Consider the following 16,000-nt stretch of genomic DNA (forward strand, 5'->3'; position numbering starts at 1 on the left):
AATGCAAGTCAAATGTTTTTTTTTTTCATAATGACTGTTAAGGCACGCTTAAGTTTATAAGTAACCCCACCACTCGAACACAGAACTATTCAACTCTGTTTCAACAAGCAACATTTTATTCACTGTCTTCTGCTGGGAAATTACATTTAACTTACTATGTTAACTATCCTCAACCTAGATAGGAGGAAATGCTATAGTGGGTAAGCAGCGATCCTAAACAGATCGGGGTTAGGTCAGGAACTTGAACCTATGTAACCAGCTTTATTATGCCTGAAGTACCTCAATGTGTGCCAAAACCTAGTTATCTATGCCTTCTTGCATTCTGTCCAAACCAAATAAGCTCACAGTATCCTAGATTTGGCACGTGTTCACAACCTTGCATACAGCAACATAATAGCAAACTGGCCGAGTCCCCTAGGCAGGTTGCTTGGTTTATGGGGCTTAATGTCCCAAAGCAACTTAGGCTATGATAGACGCCATAGTGGAGGGCTCTGGACAATTCTGACCCTCTGTGGTTCTTCAATATGCACTGACATCGCACAGCACACGATGCTCTAGCAGTATGCCTCCTACGAAATGCGACCGCTACGCCAGGATCAAACCCACGTTCACCTATGATGTGCCATTGAACCCGTGGCAGGCAACAGGTTAACTAGAAACATTCTCAACTAGCCTACACTACCGTGAGAAAAAAAAAAAAAGAATATTGTGCAGCCAAACAATGTACAACAGTTCTGAAGATATGAAGAAGGTCCTCTTGGATTAAATGCGGTAGCTTACACGTTTTACTGCAGTACACATTCACTGAGCAATAGTTTACACTGAAGAAAACCTCTTTTCGATGACGAGTAGCTACACGTCACAATCGGCCCACTTTCAACTCCACCAGATCACAGGGGAGTCTAGGAGCACATTCAACTACACATTACTGTCATTCGTCAATCAAACTCGATATACGGGTGGAAATGTGACAGTCTCAAATCACTACCTCTCATGCTCTGTGTCCGTTTGCTGCACTATGCTTCCCTTGGCTCTCATAGCACTGCCCTAGCTGACCACTGTTTTAGTTGTGAAACGTGCTTAAACCTATTTGGTCTTCTCAATCTGGACTTTACTATCACCTACACGCAACTTATCTCCGACACGTGCTGCTATCTATAAGCTGGTGTGACATCTATGACATTCCTATCAATCATAGGCTTCACAGAAGGCAATAAATGAGCTTTAAATACTGCAGATGAACATCAGGAAAACTTAGACACCGAATCAAGTGCAAACAAAACGGGAATGAACAAACTGGCAACACATGAAAACTAAATTTCAACTAGTGATTTACTCATTACGTGGGTTTCGTTGATAACATGACTAAATTACAGGTCCCAAGCTGGGGCACTCACTCTACCTGTTCATGTTTAAAGTGGGTAGGCATCGTTATGAACAATACTGGAGCTGAATACTCATAAGAGAACCGACGAGTAGAAATCAATTGAAAAGAATGACTGCATGAATAAACAAAGCAATCCAAACATACTCTAAGAGAATCGTTGTCCCTGCACGCCAGACCAGCCACAATGGGGGCAAACCTTTCGCGCTCTTCCATCTCGGCGCATTCAGTGATAGCCTTCAGGACTTTCTCATGCCTGCAAGAAAGACATTTCTCATGAACAAATAAATGAACACACAAACAAAAAGCTCAAGTAACCATGCATGCTGTGTTTGTGATGCACATTACATGGCTAGCGCACATGATGTGATGGCGTGGACATTGTCACATTGTAGTGATGGTGAAGAAAGCAATAACAGTGAAGTGGAGCTATTAGAAACGTGTGATCATTTGATCACTTATAATTTTTTTTTTTATTTGACGGCTCTACAGTTTACATACTCACACAGTAAAGTTCAAAGCTACCATTATTTGGGGCCAACTCAACTTGTAGAATACTGCTAACACAAAGGTTCATTTTGATGTTGATATCTACACCTCATTCTATTTCAATTCACAAGTAGGGACTTTATAAGCCGCTTGCGGCTTGCAGTAAGCAGTGGAACCTCGGTCATACGATCACGGCTCGTACGAATTTCGAGGTGTGCACATGCACACCTCGAAATCGCACATCTGATTCATTAATTACACATGTGTGCACGCACCATATATATTTACGAGTACATATGATCGTTGACATCTAAAAGCTTTGCTGGCAATCATTCAGAGCTGTTCATGATGTTGCTGCGGCCCTGAGAAACAATAAACGAAAACATACGACAGCTTTCTTTCGTCGAACATTCATTTTCCATGTTTTTTGGTATATTTTTGGTGACCCCGCAAGATTCGTATCACTGAGGTTTTACTGTAGTTCTTCGTCCTTTTATTAGTATCACAAAATGTTTATGATGCTTCGTACAAAGCTGCCTTTTTCATAAAGGTGTTTCAGGGTTTAAAGGGGTCATGAAGCACCCCTTGGGCTGATTGAAAAAACACATCCTGCGGAAAGCTGACACGGCTATGAACTGCTCTGCCAAATATTACAGTCGTGCGCGCCGCGTAATGGCCACAAGCGGAGCGCGAAGTTGCCGTTTCCCCAGGCACCCTCTTTTCAAACAGAGGCCGGTTTCTCACTCTCGTCGGTGGGCGGGGGCGTCTGTCCGCTGTACGTCGCAAGAGACATAGCATGCTTATTGGCCGATAGCCGACGTAAATCGCGAGCGGCGTTCGGAATCAGATGCGCTTCTTGCCGTGGGGTGCCGCCACTTGCCGGCGCCGCACTCCTCAGTACACTGTAGCCGCACTCGCGCAAGCGAATCACAGCGGGAGAGCGATCGCGTTTCATGACGCGCGCTGGCGTAACTTCTTTCCCCCATGCCATCCCTCCCTGTCTAGCTTCCAGTGCGCTCGTCGGCACGAGAAAAGAGAGAAAGCGCTGGGAGCGTGCGCCAAACCCCCGTAACTCCGCTGATTCTTGACGGATTCGAGAAATTTTTGCGGCAATCGATTCGGGAGGCAGTACACTCCGATACTGAGGCCATTAGATCATTACTTGGAAAAGTGGTTCATGACCCCTTTAAGATTTTGCAGTGCATATCTTCAAGATAAAACAGTGTCAGCTGAATGATGACATACCCGTTAGGTGGAACTATAGAGACGGCAGCAAGGAGTTTCACTACGTCCACCATGATGTGAGGCTTAGTCACGTCCATGCTGGCCGATACAATGGTGAGGGCTGTTTCGTGCTCGTAGACATATTTCAGACCGGGCTGCAGAGAGCAAGATTGAGTTCAGGTCAGCTCAACAGGATTGGGCACATTCGTACAGAACTGTCAGTTCTCATGGAATGAAACGTGACATTGAGTCAAAATTTGCATCTGCAAATTTTCACAGTGATGGCATATTCCATGCAAGTACAAAATAATGTAAGCTGGGTGTTCTGGTGGTTGAGGCGTGCCCCCCCACCAGTGCGCGGGTGTTCGTGTATTCTGTGGGCAAATACTGCCTTTCTGCACAGTGCCAAAACTAAGCTTCATGTTTTATGGTGACTAAACAGAGTTCTTGACTACACAGTGCCCCCAGTAATAATAATTGTTGGGGTTTAACGTCCCAAAACCACGATATGATTATGAGGGACACTGCAGTCAGTGGAGGGCTCCGGCAACTTCAACCACCTAGAGTTCTTTAAAGGGACACTAAAGGCAAATAACAATTTATGTCAGTGCGAAAGCTCAATGTATGACAAAGTCTAAAACAGCAATATTATCAACAGCAGTGCCCTACTTACCGAGAAATTAAGCTAAATGTATCACACGATGAGCGCCACGAGTGGGACATTTTGGAAGTGATCCCGATGACGTGCGAGAGTCTGAATACAATTAATCACTAGTAATCAAACTAGCTGCAATAAAAATAAAGAAAGAACCTTCCGTGCATGAAGAGACGTAATAAAATGCTGCTTGTTCGTTTCTGTTTGATTCATGAAAAAAAGAACCTCTTTGGCGTTGCCATGGGGAACGGTGCGCGTGGTTCAAAAGTTTCGTTTTCGCCGAACTGCGCTACGCCTGGTGCCCTGCTTCGCTCACGCGGTCGCGTCTCAGTGGTAGTTTCGGTATCGAGTACTGCCGCGTGTGTTTTGTATGCTCATGAAAGTTGCTCTGACAGAAAGTTAGACAAAATACCGCATGCATGTGATGTTGCCGGATGCCCGAATGGTGCACACCGCCAGTGCACACCGCCGCGCAGTAAAGGTGGGCAACGTTCGGTACGACAACAGTGACGTGCGAAATACCGCTTTCAGGCGGGTGATTTGAAGTGCGCTAAGCGATGTGGACCACTAAAACGTGATTTTATTTCAAAATAAGCGCTTCCTTGGCATAAAAGTGGCACTATGAGGTTTTTGGACCGCTATATCAACAATCAACGTCGACTTAATATTTGCCTTTAGTGTCCCTTTAATGTGCACCTAGATCCAAGTACACGAGCCTCAAGCATTTTCGCCTCTATCGAAAATTCCGCCGCCGCCGGGATTCGATCCTACAGCCTTCGGGTCAGCAGTCGAGCATCATAACCACTAGACCACCATGGTGGGGACAAGTGCACTACAGTCTTTAAAAAATGCCATTATGGCATTTTTTAAACAATCACAATAGACACATTAGTGACAGTACCTGTCATGAATGAATTAAAAGCCCTTAACGGTTAAATTTTAAGTGAAAGGGTAGTCACAAGGTGATGCATCAACTTGAATTCTTAGCAACAGCCATTGCAACGGCCATAATCATTGTATGCAAGTTTAGTGTTCATTCAGAGCACAATGTTACAGTGAACTGAAAAAGAAAAATAGCCGTTCAATCACTCACCGTGTTGTTCATCAGAGCACGAACACAACGAATGACTTCATGCTCAATTCGTTCATACCGATTGTCTCTGGAATACCTTTAAACGATAGAAAGAAAGAGAAGATATATTGTATCACAAATAAGCACCAGCAAATCTTTCACAGAGCATGGACTTCTTCCCTGATGCTGCAGAAAAATCAAAAGCTGGTTGACACACTTTAAGAATGCGTTGGTGCCATTCCATTTTCCATATCTTATCGTGAAATACTTCTAAGAATGCCTCTACATGTTTAGAGATTCTGAATAAAAGCATCGCACTGCTCCTCGATAAAACTACCGTACACTTAAAGGGACACTAAAGAGAAACAATTGGTTTAGATTGATAAAGTGTGCTCGGAGAACTCTTGTGTAGTTTATTTCACCACCATAGGTTTATTATTAGAGGAGAAAACCAAGTTCAAAGTTTCATTTTTAAATTTCGCGCCGAACTTTGTAATTCGTGACGTAAAAGATTTCAAAGAGCATTTAACGTATTTTGGCGCCACTGGCTCGACGAAATTTCCACAAACTCGTTATGTCAAGTCTCTGGCCCCCTCAGAGCACAATGTACTTCGATTTAACCGATTAGGAACTATGTGGCCCAAGCAGGCGCAGTCAAAAATATGTGACGTCACGGCAAATGGTGCGGGAATTCCAAGGTGGCGTCGCCACCTGTATTTTCTTTCTGCGCGTCTTCTCGCTTATTAAGCGTCTTCTCGCAGCAAGCGTGGTGTTTTTGGTATCGTGGAAGACTACTTTACTAATGCGAGAAAAATCGTTTTGCTCTTTAGTGTCCCTTTAAATCTGCATTACTTTAATCCCAGATGCCACTGCCTCCTATGAACTTTATACAATCAACTTTACTGAACAAGCAGTACAGTCGCACTCAATATGACTTGCAACATGGGAGCGCGTGGCCTCATGAGATTAAAGATTGAGCATGGCTTCAATTTGCTTCATTTCTGTAACTAAATGTTATTTTCTTATTCGGGAACATCCTCCAGTGAGAGAGCAACGCTTAGTCGTAAAATTAAGGGCTGGTGGAAGGAATGCGCGATTCTTAAGCTCGTGAGGCCACGCGCTCTCGTGTTGCAAGTCATATTGAGCACGACTGTACATATAGAAATACTTGTATACACAAATAAGTATTGACAGCGTCAATGAGCTAAACTTGCCTGCCACATAAGGAAGCGCACCTGTATAAAGAGACAAAGGATTAATGAGATGGAAAAAAACAGCTACGAGGCACATTCACCTCAGCAAAATTTTGCGGCCACAAAGGCTCAACTTGCCGTTTACGTCAGAGGGCTGGCCTGTACAACAGAGAGGAAAAGAAAGCAGCTGCGAGACTCTCAGCCCAACACAAGCTAGGAACATACTTAATACGTCAATTACTTGTAAATCTCAACTTGCCTCTTACGTGAGCGTTCTTGTCTGCACAGCAAAAAAAAAAAGAATTTTGTAGGTACCATTAAGAATGCTGAATGACCATCGAGCACACATCTTTATAAGGCCACAAGTTTTTCGGCTGTTCGGTCCACGCAGCTAAATGTTTATTTGTAAAGTAACCACTGCAAGCCCGATGTCCCTTTGCATTTTGACATAAATGTCAAAATGCACGTCTAATATTTTGCCGCGAAAAGCACAGCAGCACATATTAGAGCGGAATTGAAGTTAAGCAGCTGACAATACACACAATGTATACATTTCAGAAAACATTCGGGCCATGAAATTAAAGAATGTTACACTATTTCTGCTGTAGTTGGTATAGGCTGAAATTTACGATCTTCGCCGATTTCCGTAAACAGCCACCGTTCCTGCTTCTAAAGTTTTCAGAGCAATATATTAAAGGCATGCAGATTCCGAATGCACATAATCTAATGTGATTGATCTTTCAGCACATTGCAGCGTCTTTCAGTTAACAAACACATGAATGAAACTCACAGTTTACACTTTTGAAGAATCTTCAGCAGTTTGTCCATGCCTTCCTGTAGGAAGTCCTTTAGCCAACTGAAGGAAAATACATACAAACATAAGCAATGTTTAAACACAGTGTACCATTTTAACGACATTGTGAAGTCAGTTGAAAAAAAAACAACCTTATTTCACTTTTGTTTTGCACTGTCAGAAACACATCTCAGGAGGAAAACAGCTTTTGAAACACCAATGGGTCACGGCATTGTTTGCATGTGAAGTGTAAGGCTTGGTTCTCTGTACTATCTAAACTAAGTGGCAACAAAGACAACCAGTCAGCAGTCATGACTTTTTAAGCATGTTCCTATCTTTTAGTGTACTGAAAAGGAAAGATTTTTTTAAAACATCTTTTTAACAGCTCTAGTGCACAACAGCAATAATTGTGAATGTGGTTGTGAAACAACTAGTACATTCTTTGCGTGCTGTAAAAGTAAATGAGACAGTCGGGCAATGAAGGCACAAGAAACTGCTAAACAGAGGAATTACCTAAGGCAGTTCAGAAAGAGAAAGAAAATTCGGAACAAATAGGATGTAAGTTTGAGTAAGTGCTCTTTCAATAATTTCGCAGGACATCATGGCATCATTAATTAAAACACAGTTTCTTTTTTTATGCCAAAACAACAAGATTATTCGGCATGCCATAGGACTCCGGAATAACTCTGCCCATCTGGAATTTCTTAACACAGACCTAAGTCTAAAAAACACGAGAGTTCTCACACTTTACCAACATCTAAATGCGACTGCTACAGATGGGAATCAAACCCCCAACCTTGTTCTGTAGCAACACAATGCCACAGCTGCCAGCCACGATGGCACGCAGTAACACTCGTGACTGGCAGGACATGCACAATATCATAATTTGCCCTGTGTTATGCTAGGTATCCATCACTTGAACTTGCCTTTACTGATAATATTTATTCTGTTCTCGTTCAGTATGCAGCGCACATTTGTGAACATTTCCCTTATCAAGTGTCTACACAGCGTGCACGTGCATGTCAAGCAAACGACCATTTATGTGCAACATTTTCACATGTTTCTATGCCTGTATAACGAGTGGCCTGCCTTAAAAACAAAAAAAAATTAGGTAGGCACAGTTTCACTCATCTAGTGCTTCATAATCAGTATACAGTATAAACACATTTCCAGAACCTAATTATGTTACAAGAGCTCCATTTTTTTTTTCATGTCAAGTGTGACTTTTGGAGTTGTATGTGCGTACACGACAACGTAAACTGGGCAAGTTCCCCATATTAATGTAACATGCTTGCTTAACAAAATGGGCTAGGCTATCATGAGGTCTCAATTTTTTAAAATCTGCGACAGCAATGAATAGTTAAACAAAGACCAGTTCATAAATAAAAGATCAGCAATTACCTGACGGGGTTGTTTGTGAGGGCTATGCGCAGTGATTCAATACCTCGGAAGAGCTTGTCAGCCGATGTGCCTTCGCTGCTAAGGAAGTTAACGTAATCCAAAGCAGACTCATATCTGCTACTCCTCTTACCACCCTGGGAAAAAAAACAAAATGAAGACACCTAATGAAATCAAGTTTCAATGGAATCATCACAAATTAGTATATATGAATAAATGAATCAAAGAAAACATTTAAACAGTGCAAGTAACCAAGCCTGGTCACCTCGCTTATTCACTGTAAACAACACCACGCGACGTAAGTTTATCGTATGCACTGTCAGAGTTTTTGTTTTACGTGTGCTGTATTAGTGTCTTTATTTCTTGTGAAAAATGCGACTTTTATTGAAAAGTTTGTTTATGCAGTCGTTTTTCTGTTATCTGTTGTAGGCCACTGCTCTCTCTTAGAGATTATGGGAACCCAGTCAAACAAAATGTCACTTTCTGGTGCTGCTCCCTCCATCGACATAAAGTGATGAAATTAATTACTATTAATATTATTTAAACAACACTGGCATGGGGCAGACAGGTCACTTATTATAATAGCTTGCTAAAGTTCAGTTAACTTTTTATTTCTATTGTGATTTAATTTAACAATGCAACGATATTGAAATGCGCAAAAAGCATTAGCAAAAAGAGAGCATGGTTCTCAATTCTCACATAATACACAGCTCCAAAAAGATTTGGCAATCTTATTGACACCTTGCTAAAGCAGCAAATAGCTTCACCAGAGTCTCTCTGTACCCAGTACCCTTCCATCTCTACCACTCTGATGTCATGCAATGCCACTTGGGATAAACCAACGTTTTTGGAACAAAGCACTTGTGCATACTCACAGCCGCTGTGCCCTTTAAATGCATTGACAACATCTCCCGCTTCTCCATAAGGGTTCGATTCAACAGTGGCTCCCGCTTCTCATCGGTCAGATTCATGTCATCCTAAAAACAACACAATGAGGTGTACATATAGAAGACAGTCGCTGCAAACGGCTCTGCGATGGGGCAAATAACCCTAACGCACACAGGAACAAAGATGTAGGCTTCAAATTGACTGCAAAAGTTGGTATACACCTTCTCCTCTAACCACCAAGAGCCTTAAGTTACGCAGTTAGGGATGCGCAGCCCAAAAGTTCTGTTGCCACGCATCATGTTCTTGAGCACCTTTTATTTTTCTATGTCCATATCGGTCACTAGTTCTGGTTCAGGCATATGCGGTGCCGAAGTGTGGCGGTACACTATGTGCAGGTGCAGCATACCTACATTACATGGCACACGGCCGCTAAACCTGTCAATACCTGTCACACTCGCTCCTGCTGTGTAGTTGATGGCAACGTTGCCAAGAATGAAGTGTACAGTGCGGTAATATCCGACTAACATGTTCACAAGTCTAAACTACAAATCAGGAAAGTTTTTTACATTCAGAAATTGTTGTGCAGGCTTCAACAGTGCTGCGAAATGGCACAACCTGTTCAAGTGGTATGATGGTGCTGGCTTGAAGTGGGTGGTACGCAGCCGTAATCTGGTGTGTTTGGAATGATGTGGAATCAGCATGCTATTGGGCTGCGTGCTAAGTTAACCTTTTTAATAACGCAAGAAATGTGAAAAATATTGTGCCAAATATCTCAGAGATGCGGTGTATAGGCAAGTTTCTTTTCCAGCACAAGAATTCAAGCACCCAAAATTTCAGAGATAGACTGTGTCAGAAACTGCAACCAGAATAAAGTTGGCAGACGTAACCATGATACGTTCACACCACAGGCACTTTCCCTCAGAGCAACTATTCTCGTCAGCAGTATAGAAAGGGTTAAAGACAACAGCTCGCATGCAGTTGCCTGCTTACTACAGGTTTTGTTCTGTAATAGCATTTTTGTGCATTGAGAATGTGACACAGACAGATATCCACAGATAATTACACTGTGTGCAATGCATGAATAAGCCAATATCAGCAATGATTCGGGCAAGTAGGAGAAATACGTGTCATGCAGCTGACTGCTTGGACTTGCTGGAAAACTGGTGAAAACTTATTAGATGTGGTTTTTGCATGAATGGTGACGTGATGAATTTGATACTGATATTGGCCACGCTTCAAACTTCAGAAAACACTACGGTCTGTTTGTGCAGTTGCATGTGTACTTTTGCAATCTCATGCCAATGACGATGGAGAACATAATAATACCTGAAGAACATAAATGCTCAGTTTAGCAGTAGGTTTGAATGCACCTTTTAGTGCAAACTTTATAAAACATTAACGCAGCTTTTCATGCTATATAGGTGGATGTTGGTTGTGTGCGAGGCAAGCTATGAAATCCTCCAGCTGTCATGGCTCTGGGCAAAAAAGTAACACCTCTCATATTTCTTAACTTCGGCTGCTTGCTTCCATCTGTACAATGCCCCCCCCCCCCCCCCCCCCATCCGCCCGCCTTACCTTTTGTCATGTGGCGCTTCTGTATGAGGGCCTAAGTACACTATATTGTCACGCTGCCTTTTCCCTCCTTACCATCTCTCTACACTGCCCTAGTGTCACGTAAGAATAATACAATAGCTTAGATTCCTTTCAAGCACTATCAGCACTAGACCTCTACACATAAATATGCTGTCATACAACTACTAGGATATGCTTTGTGCGTGCGAAAGAATATCTGAGCTTTTCAGCAGGTACTTCCTGCCACAAACGATAAGAAGGAGTGCCAAAAGAAGTGGCAGCATCCCCAACTATGCTGTTGCAAGAATGCTGCGTCTGCGTCCTTTGTCCTGCGTCCTATGATACACAAGGAGCATATCATGTACAAGACGAGAGAATAGTTAGAAGTTGAATGTGTAACTTTTATTTTTAAGCAGACTAGACACTGTGACGTGTTTTGAACCTCCGATGCCAACCGGAAGGGCCGAGGAATTTGCTCACCAGCATTCGTTCAAACTCTCGGTTCACCTCCTCTTCATTGAGGCTGTTCACATACACCTCTACCGCAGGCTCGGCAGAGTAATTTTCTGACGTGGGCCTCGGTTGTGTTGGATAGGGCTGGCCGCCGCCCGCCTTGGACGGCTTCTTTCGACCTCGACTTCCAAACATATCCAGCTAGAATACAGCAAACACACATCAGTGAGCTTTACAGAAGTGGCAAATGGCAGATGATTGCTTTTTCACTGTTCGACTACAAAGCTTGGAGACATTATCTCACTTACAGTGTAAGCTAATTCATAAACATAATTTTATGCAATGTGCCAATTCACTAAATACTGTGAGTAACCAAACCTTCTAGTAGCTGTAGTTCTAGTCACACTTAAAGAAACCACTTAACTGTTGACAATCTGCCCACGCCTTCCGCAACCCCAACAGCCCTCCCTTTTCCCACTGGATGACTACCATATTTTGTAAAAGTATAATGGCAATGGAATGAAATGCTGCAAGAAAAAAGGGAGGCATTTTACTTTTAGTAAATGTTTTCATGAAGGCCAGCTGGCCTTGCTTGCCCCAATTTTTTTTCACACGCTAATATGCATACGCTCTTCATGTACGCCTCTTGCATAAGTGTCGAGATCTTCAAACATGCTAACTATGTATTGCAATGTATGAAAAAAACAAATGACACAAGAAAGCTTTTTAACTTATTTTACTTTTGTGTACTGAGTGAAACGTCAACTTGTTAAAATGTACACATTGATACTGGCTACAACATTTCCTACAACCACAAGGAGAAAAGTTACCAGCTTTCCGTGCAAAAATGCTAAATTGCATTGTAATGAAGAATGGTGCAGTTTTAATATTGGACAATCCAAAGCAAGTACATCAAGTGGGTGTTTGCTGTCAAAGCCCTATACTTTTTAAAGACCAAAGCACAGCACTGATATTATTGAAATCAATTAACGGTAATCCCCATAAACATATTTTTTCTCATGACCTGACCCCATTTTAACCTGCATTTTTAGCAGAACTCGAAGAAAAAGAGGGGGGGAAGGATTACACTACGAACGTGTATGGAGTTGAGGTTTATCAACAACATATATCTGAACCAAAGCACTTTCTCCATTTGTGAGCCTTATGGAAGGGTATTTAATTAGGGATATGAGTATATCACTTATACTTTTATAGCAAATACCTGCCATACATGCAAATCAACCTTGTCATCTAATTTTATTCCATTGAGAACAAGTTCGATTCAGCAGGCCAGGGGAGAAACTGTACTTTTATAGCAGCCAAACTACATTAAATGTTTTAAACACTTTATTAAGGTGTTTCTTTGATGAATATTTAATGGCAGCCTGCATGCAGATGGTAAAAGAATGAAAGAAGCGGCATAACCTCACCATTTGTCTTTCCTTTCCTTGCTTGAAAAGCGTTCAATAAGAGTACGACAATAAAAATTATTTACATTTTATGAGTAAACATGCAAATTGCAAATGCCAAAATACTGTTGCCATGCTTGCCTTTCTCTGCAGAAGTGTCACTCCATTGTTGTAAAAAAAGAAGAACAAGGGCCTGATTGATAGTTTAGCTGTGCAACAGGTAGTTTCTTTTATTTTCTCTATTTTTACATTAAGAAGCCAATCATCTATAGTTATGACAACACTATAACAGCGCAAGTCATACTGCAGCTTCACACACACATAGAAATGGCTCTGCTATTTTGAAGTTGGTGAAACATCACGACTTAATATTTCTATATAAAGGGTGCTCACATAAAAATTCAAAGGGATGGTCATATCGTAATTCTTCAAAACTATCGAATTAAAACCAATACAAATATAACGAGTAGCATATTATTGAGAGTCCTAACATAATGTTATCTGTGTTAAATTTTACACAATTCTTTAAGAGAAAATTTTGTGACCTTTCTCATAATTCCAGAGTTTGATAAACATACTTTCCGACGTCACTAAAAATTTAGATTAAAATTACACATCGATACTCACGGAGCATGTTCACTTCAAAACAAGTGCCCTTTAAGCAGCTGTGTGTATGTGGGTAGTTCGCATTGCGAAAGCTGCGTGCGTCAGCAGCTGGATTAAAGCCGGCACTAGGACAACAAAACAACGACAAGAGACGAAAATATAGCGAAGCACATGCAAATGGCATTGCACCACTAGTTTTGTCGCCAGTGTTATTCTAGTGCGGCCAGCAAGCTTGGGAAAGGGAGGGGAAGGCAGAGGCGACAAAAGCGGCACGCAGTGGGCCATCTATTATTAGCGGGCTACCATTTTTGCCGAAATGTACCGTTAACTGCAGCTAACCGAAAGCGAATCCGCGCGCTGCGCGCGTTACTTCAGAATTCAAAATTTTGAGGAGCAAAAGTGCGCGAATGCAGCGGGTTAGTAAAGCCGTCCGATCGTCACAAAAATGCGGCCGTTAAAAATCATCGCCAACCCATCCAAGACTCCGTTAAAGCTTCCGGTGAAACAGCTGGTTAAACGTGCAACGCCCAACGTGTAGGCGACTAACTTACCAGCATGACTGATGACCTTTTATTAGACATGTTAGCCAAAGCTCATGGCATCTTAGTTCACTAAAAAGAAAGACAACAACGTGGTGTATCACATTGCGAAAGCATTCAGACGTGAACACGTTTACGTCGTTATACACGTATGTACAATGCACAAGACTGGAGCAACACCAGCTGCAGGTGTCATTCTACGCGAGAACCTTTCTAAATCCACAAACAATAGCGCAATACACGTTTAGCCGCGGATATGCCGTCCGGCTAAGAAAAAGAACGACCCTTTTCAAATGTCAGCCGATGCATGCACGATAGCAAGCTCGCACACCTGTGCGCGTCATCCACAAACGACGATCCGCGGCTGCTGGCTGCGCTGGCACACGTAAAGATACCTTCCTCGAGCAAAATGTTCTTAAAAGTCTCGGTTTCCTCCTCAAAACAACCTCCTTTCGATTCCGATCGTTAAAGTGTCGCACGAGAAAGATAGCACCGTTACTTCCTGTTAGCTCTTGCAACCCCAATTAACGTTGACAGGAACTCCTCGAGTTCGTTCACAGGCCACTGGGTTTATCGGAATTTTGCACACATCTGCCGATGCCTGCAGTGTCGTCCCTCAAAGCGCGAAGTTATTTGACACGCCGGCAGAGAGCCAAGATTTAATCTTGCAACCGTGCGCTGACTGACGGTGTGCGAAGACCGCGTTCCCAACGAGCGGGCCTGCCGCGCAGCTAGGAACACAATCACAGCCATGCCAACGGTTCAGACATGCGTAGGACACATTCCCGTGGCTAGAAATGCGAAGTATGACACTTACGTTTACGGCCGTTCGCGTTATTTTATCCAAGTTCACAGTTTACCACAGGTGCCACTCCGCCCAAAGCGACCACCATGACCTCCTGTCGACTAAGCGTCCCCCTAGCGGACGCCTAACGAACTTTCGACATCGGTATATGTTCCAGGAAGACGAGCGGCGAGACAACCAAAAAGGAGGTCACCCTCGAGTACAATACAAGCAGCGGAGACTTTATTAGGCTGCCCGTTGTTGGTAACAAGACGTTGCTCTGGCATCGTGCAGCCGGTGCTACAGTGAAACGTATTGTAGCGGTGACGTCAGAGTGAAGCAAAAGGCGCGCGCGAGACCTCCCGTGATTCCCGCCTTTTGCTGCGCGCGCTGTCAGACGCGGTGACTCAGGTGGTTTATTAAAACAGTTGCACGATTGCGTCATTAAAGTCACTGACTTTACCCCTATGGAACAGCTCTACTCACACTACTCCCTTGCATCGTAACAGTATTGTGTCTCTTTTACAGCGTTCTTTCTCCCCCCCCCCCCCCCTTTTTTTTTATAGATAACTCCCGCTAGCTTCGACCTTGATGAGCGTGAGCAACAGCGCTACACCGCGTGCTGCCGACGTCAGTTTAAAATGAAGAAGATAATTAGCAAAACGACTAGTATAAACGACAAGATGTCACCTTTGAGATGTTTTTTTTTTTTATCCCTTGCGTGTAAAATGATTGATGTAAATAAATACATATGAGCCTGATGTTGATAGTTGCAGCTGACTTACCATGAACTTAATTAATCATCAGCTTCATAATTAGGCCTACAGATTTCACAAGTAACGAGGAGAACGCTGTCTCGTTCGTCGCTGCACTGAGCTGCACGGTAGAAAGCCGTTGCGCGCTTGAAAGTGGACGAACAAATACGCGCATTGATTTATACGCCGCACCTGATGGCATGCTGGGAATTGTTGCGTGCACGTTATTTTTAATTCATGGGTCCGTTAGTTAACGGGCAATACATGAGAGCGCGTGACGTAGGCTCACGTTTTCGACCACGTGGAGAGCGCAAGCACACAACGCGCCATAGAGTGGGAGGGTGGAAAAGAGGTCCGGTTTGCTACTCCGCGCATGCGAGGGAAACTTGATCTACGAGAATGTAAGGGAAGCAGATGAGGAACCTACAAAGAAAGAACGTTGGCGCACAAAAATAAGCGGAACATGCGTCGCACTGCCAGGTTAAAGTAAAGCGTAGAAAGCAAGCCAATGCAATAGCTGCAGACGTCCGGCATGTAGATTGCAAAGTATGCCACGAGCCTCGCGTCATCGCATTTCACTTGTTGGCAGCTAGCATAGTCTTGCACTCGTCCCTCTTGCGTTGCAGCATTGGCTTGGTGTTCCAGTGTTGCATTGATTTCTGGCTTGCCAAACATTAAAAAAAGAAATTAATCGGAAGTGGCGGCTATATCTTTGTATGTGTCTCAAATCATCGCAATATGGTTCAATCTAGAAAGCTGTGTCGAATATCCGTACCCTGGACAACG

The 16,000-nt window shown here is 43.0% G+C and overlaps 1 protein-coding gene and 1 long non-coding RNA gene across 2 annotated transcripts in view; one reads left to right on the forward strand and one right to left on the reverse strand.

Annotated features, from left to right (window-relative positions):
- Nucleotides 1-14,748, reverse strand: part of LOC119383470 (protein diaphanous-like) — a 42,294-nt gene extending 27,546 nt beyond the window's left edge. Inside the window, 9 exon segments of the mRNA XM_049412529.1 lie at nucleotides 1,532-1,640; nucleotides 3,119-3,252; nucleotides 4,846-4,921; nucleotides 6,808-6,873; nucleotides 8,212-8,345; nucleotides 9,084-9,185; nucleotides 11,149-11,322; nucleotides 13,688-13,747; nucleotides 14,493-14,748. Of these exon segments, the coding sequence (XP_049268486.1) occupies nucleotides 1,532-1,640; nucleotides 3,119-3,252; nucleotides 4,846-4,921; nucleotides 6,808-6,873; nucleotides 8,212-8,345; nucleotides 9,084-9,185; nucleotides 11,149-11,322; nucleotides 13,688-13,717 (825 nt within the window). The 5' untranslated portion in view covers nucleotides 13,718-13,747; nucleotides 14,493-14,748.
- The window catches only part of LOC119383472 (uncharacterized), a 99,264-nt gene that overhangs the window by 14,190 nt on the left and 69,074 nt on the right, over nucleotides 1-16,000 (forward strand). The window lies entirely within an intron of this gene.

The sequence above is a fragment of the Rhipicephalus sanguineus genome, chromosome 2 (genome assembly GCF_013339695.2).
Source record: "Rhipicephalus sanguineus isolate Rsan-2018 chromosome 2, BIME_Rsan_1.4, whole genome shotgun sequence".
NCBI classification, from domain to species: Eukaryota; Metazoa; Arthropoda; class Arachnida; order Ixodida; family Ixodidae; genus Rhipicephalus; species Rhipicephalus sanguineus.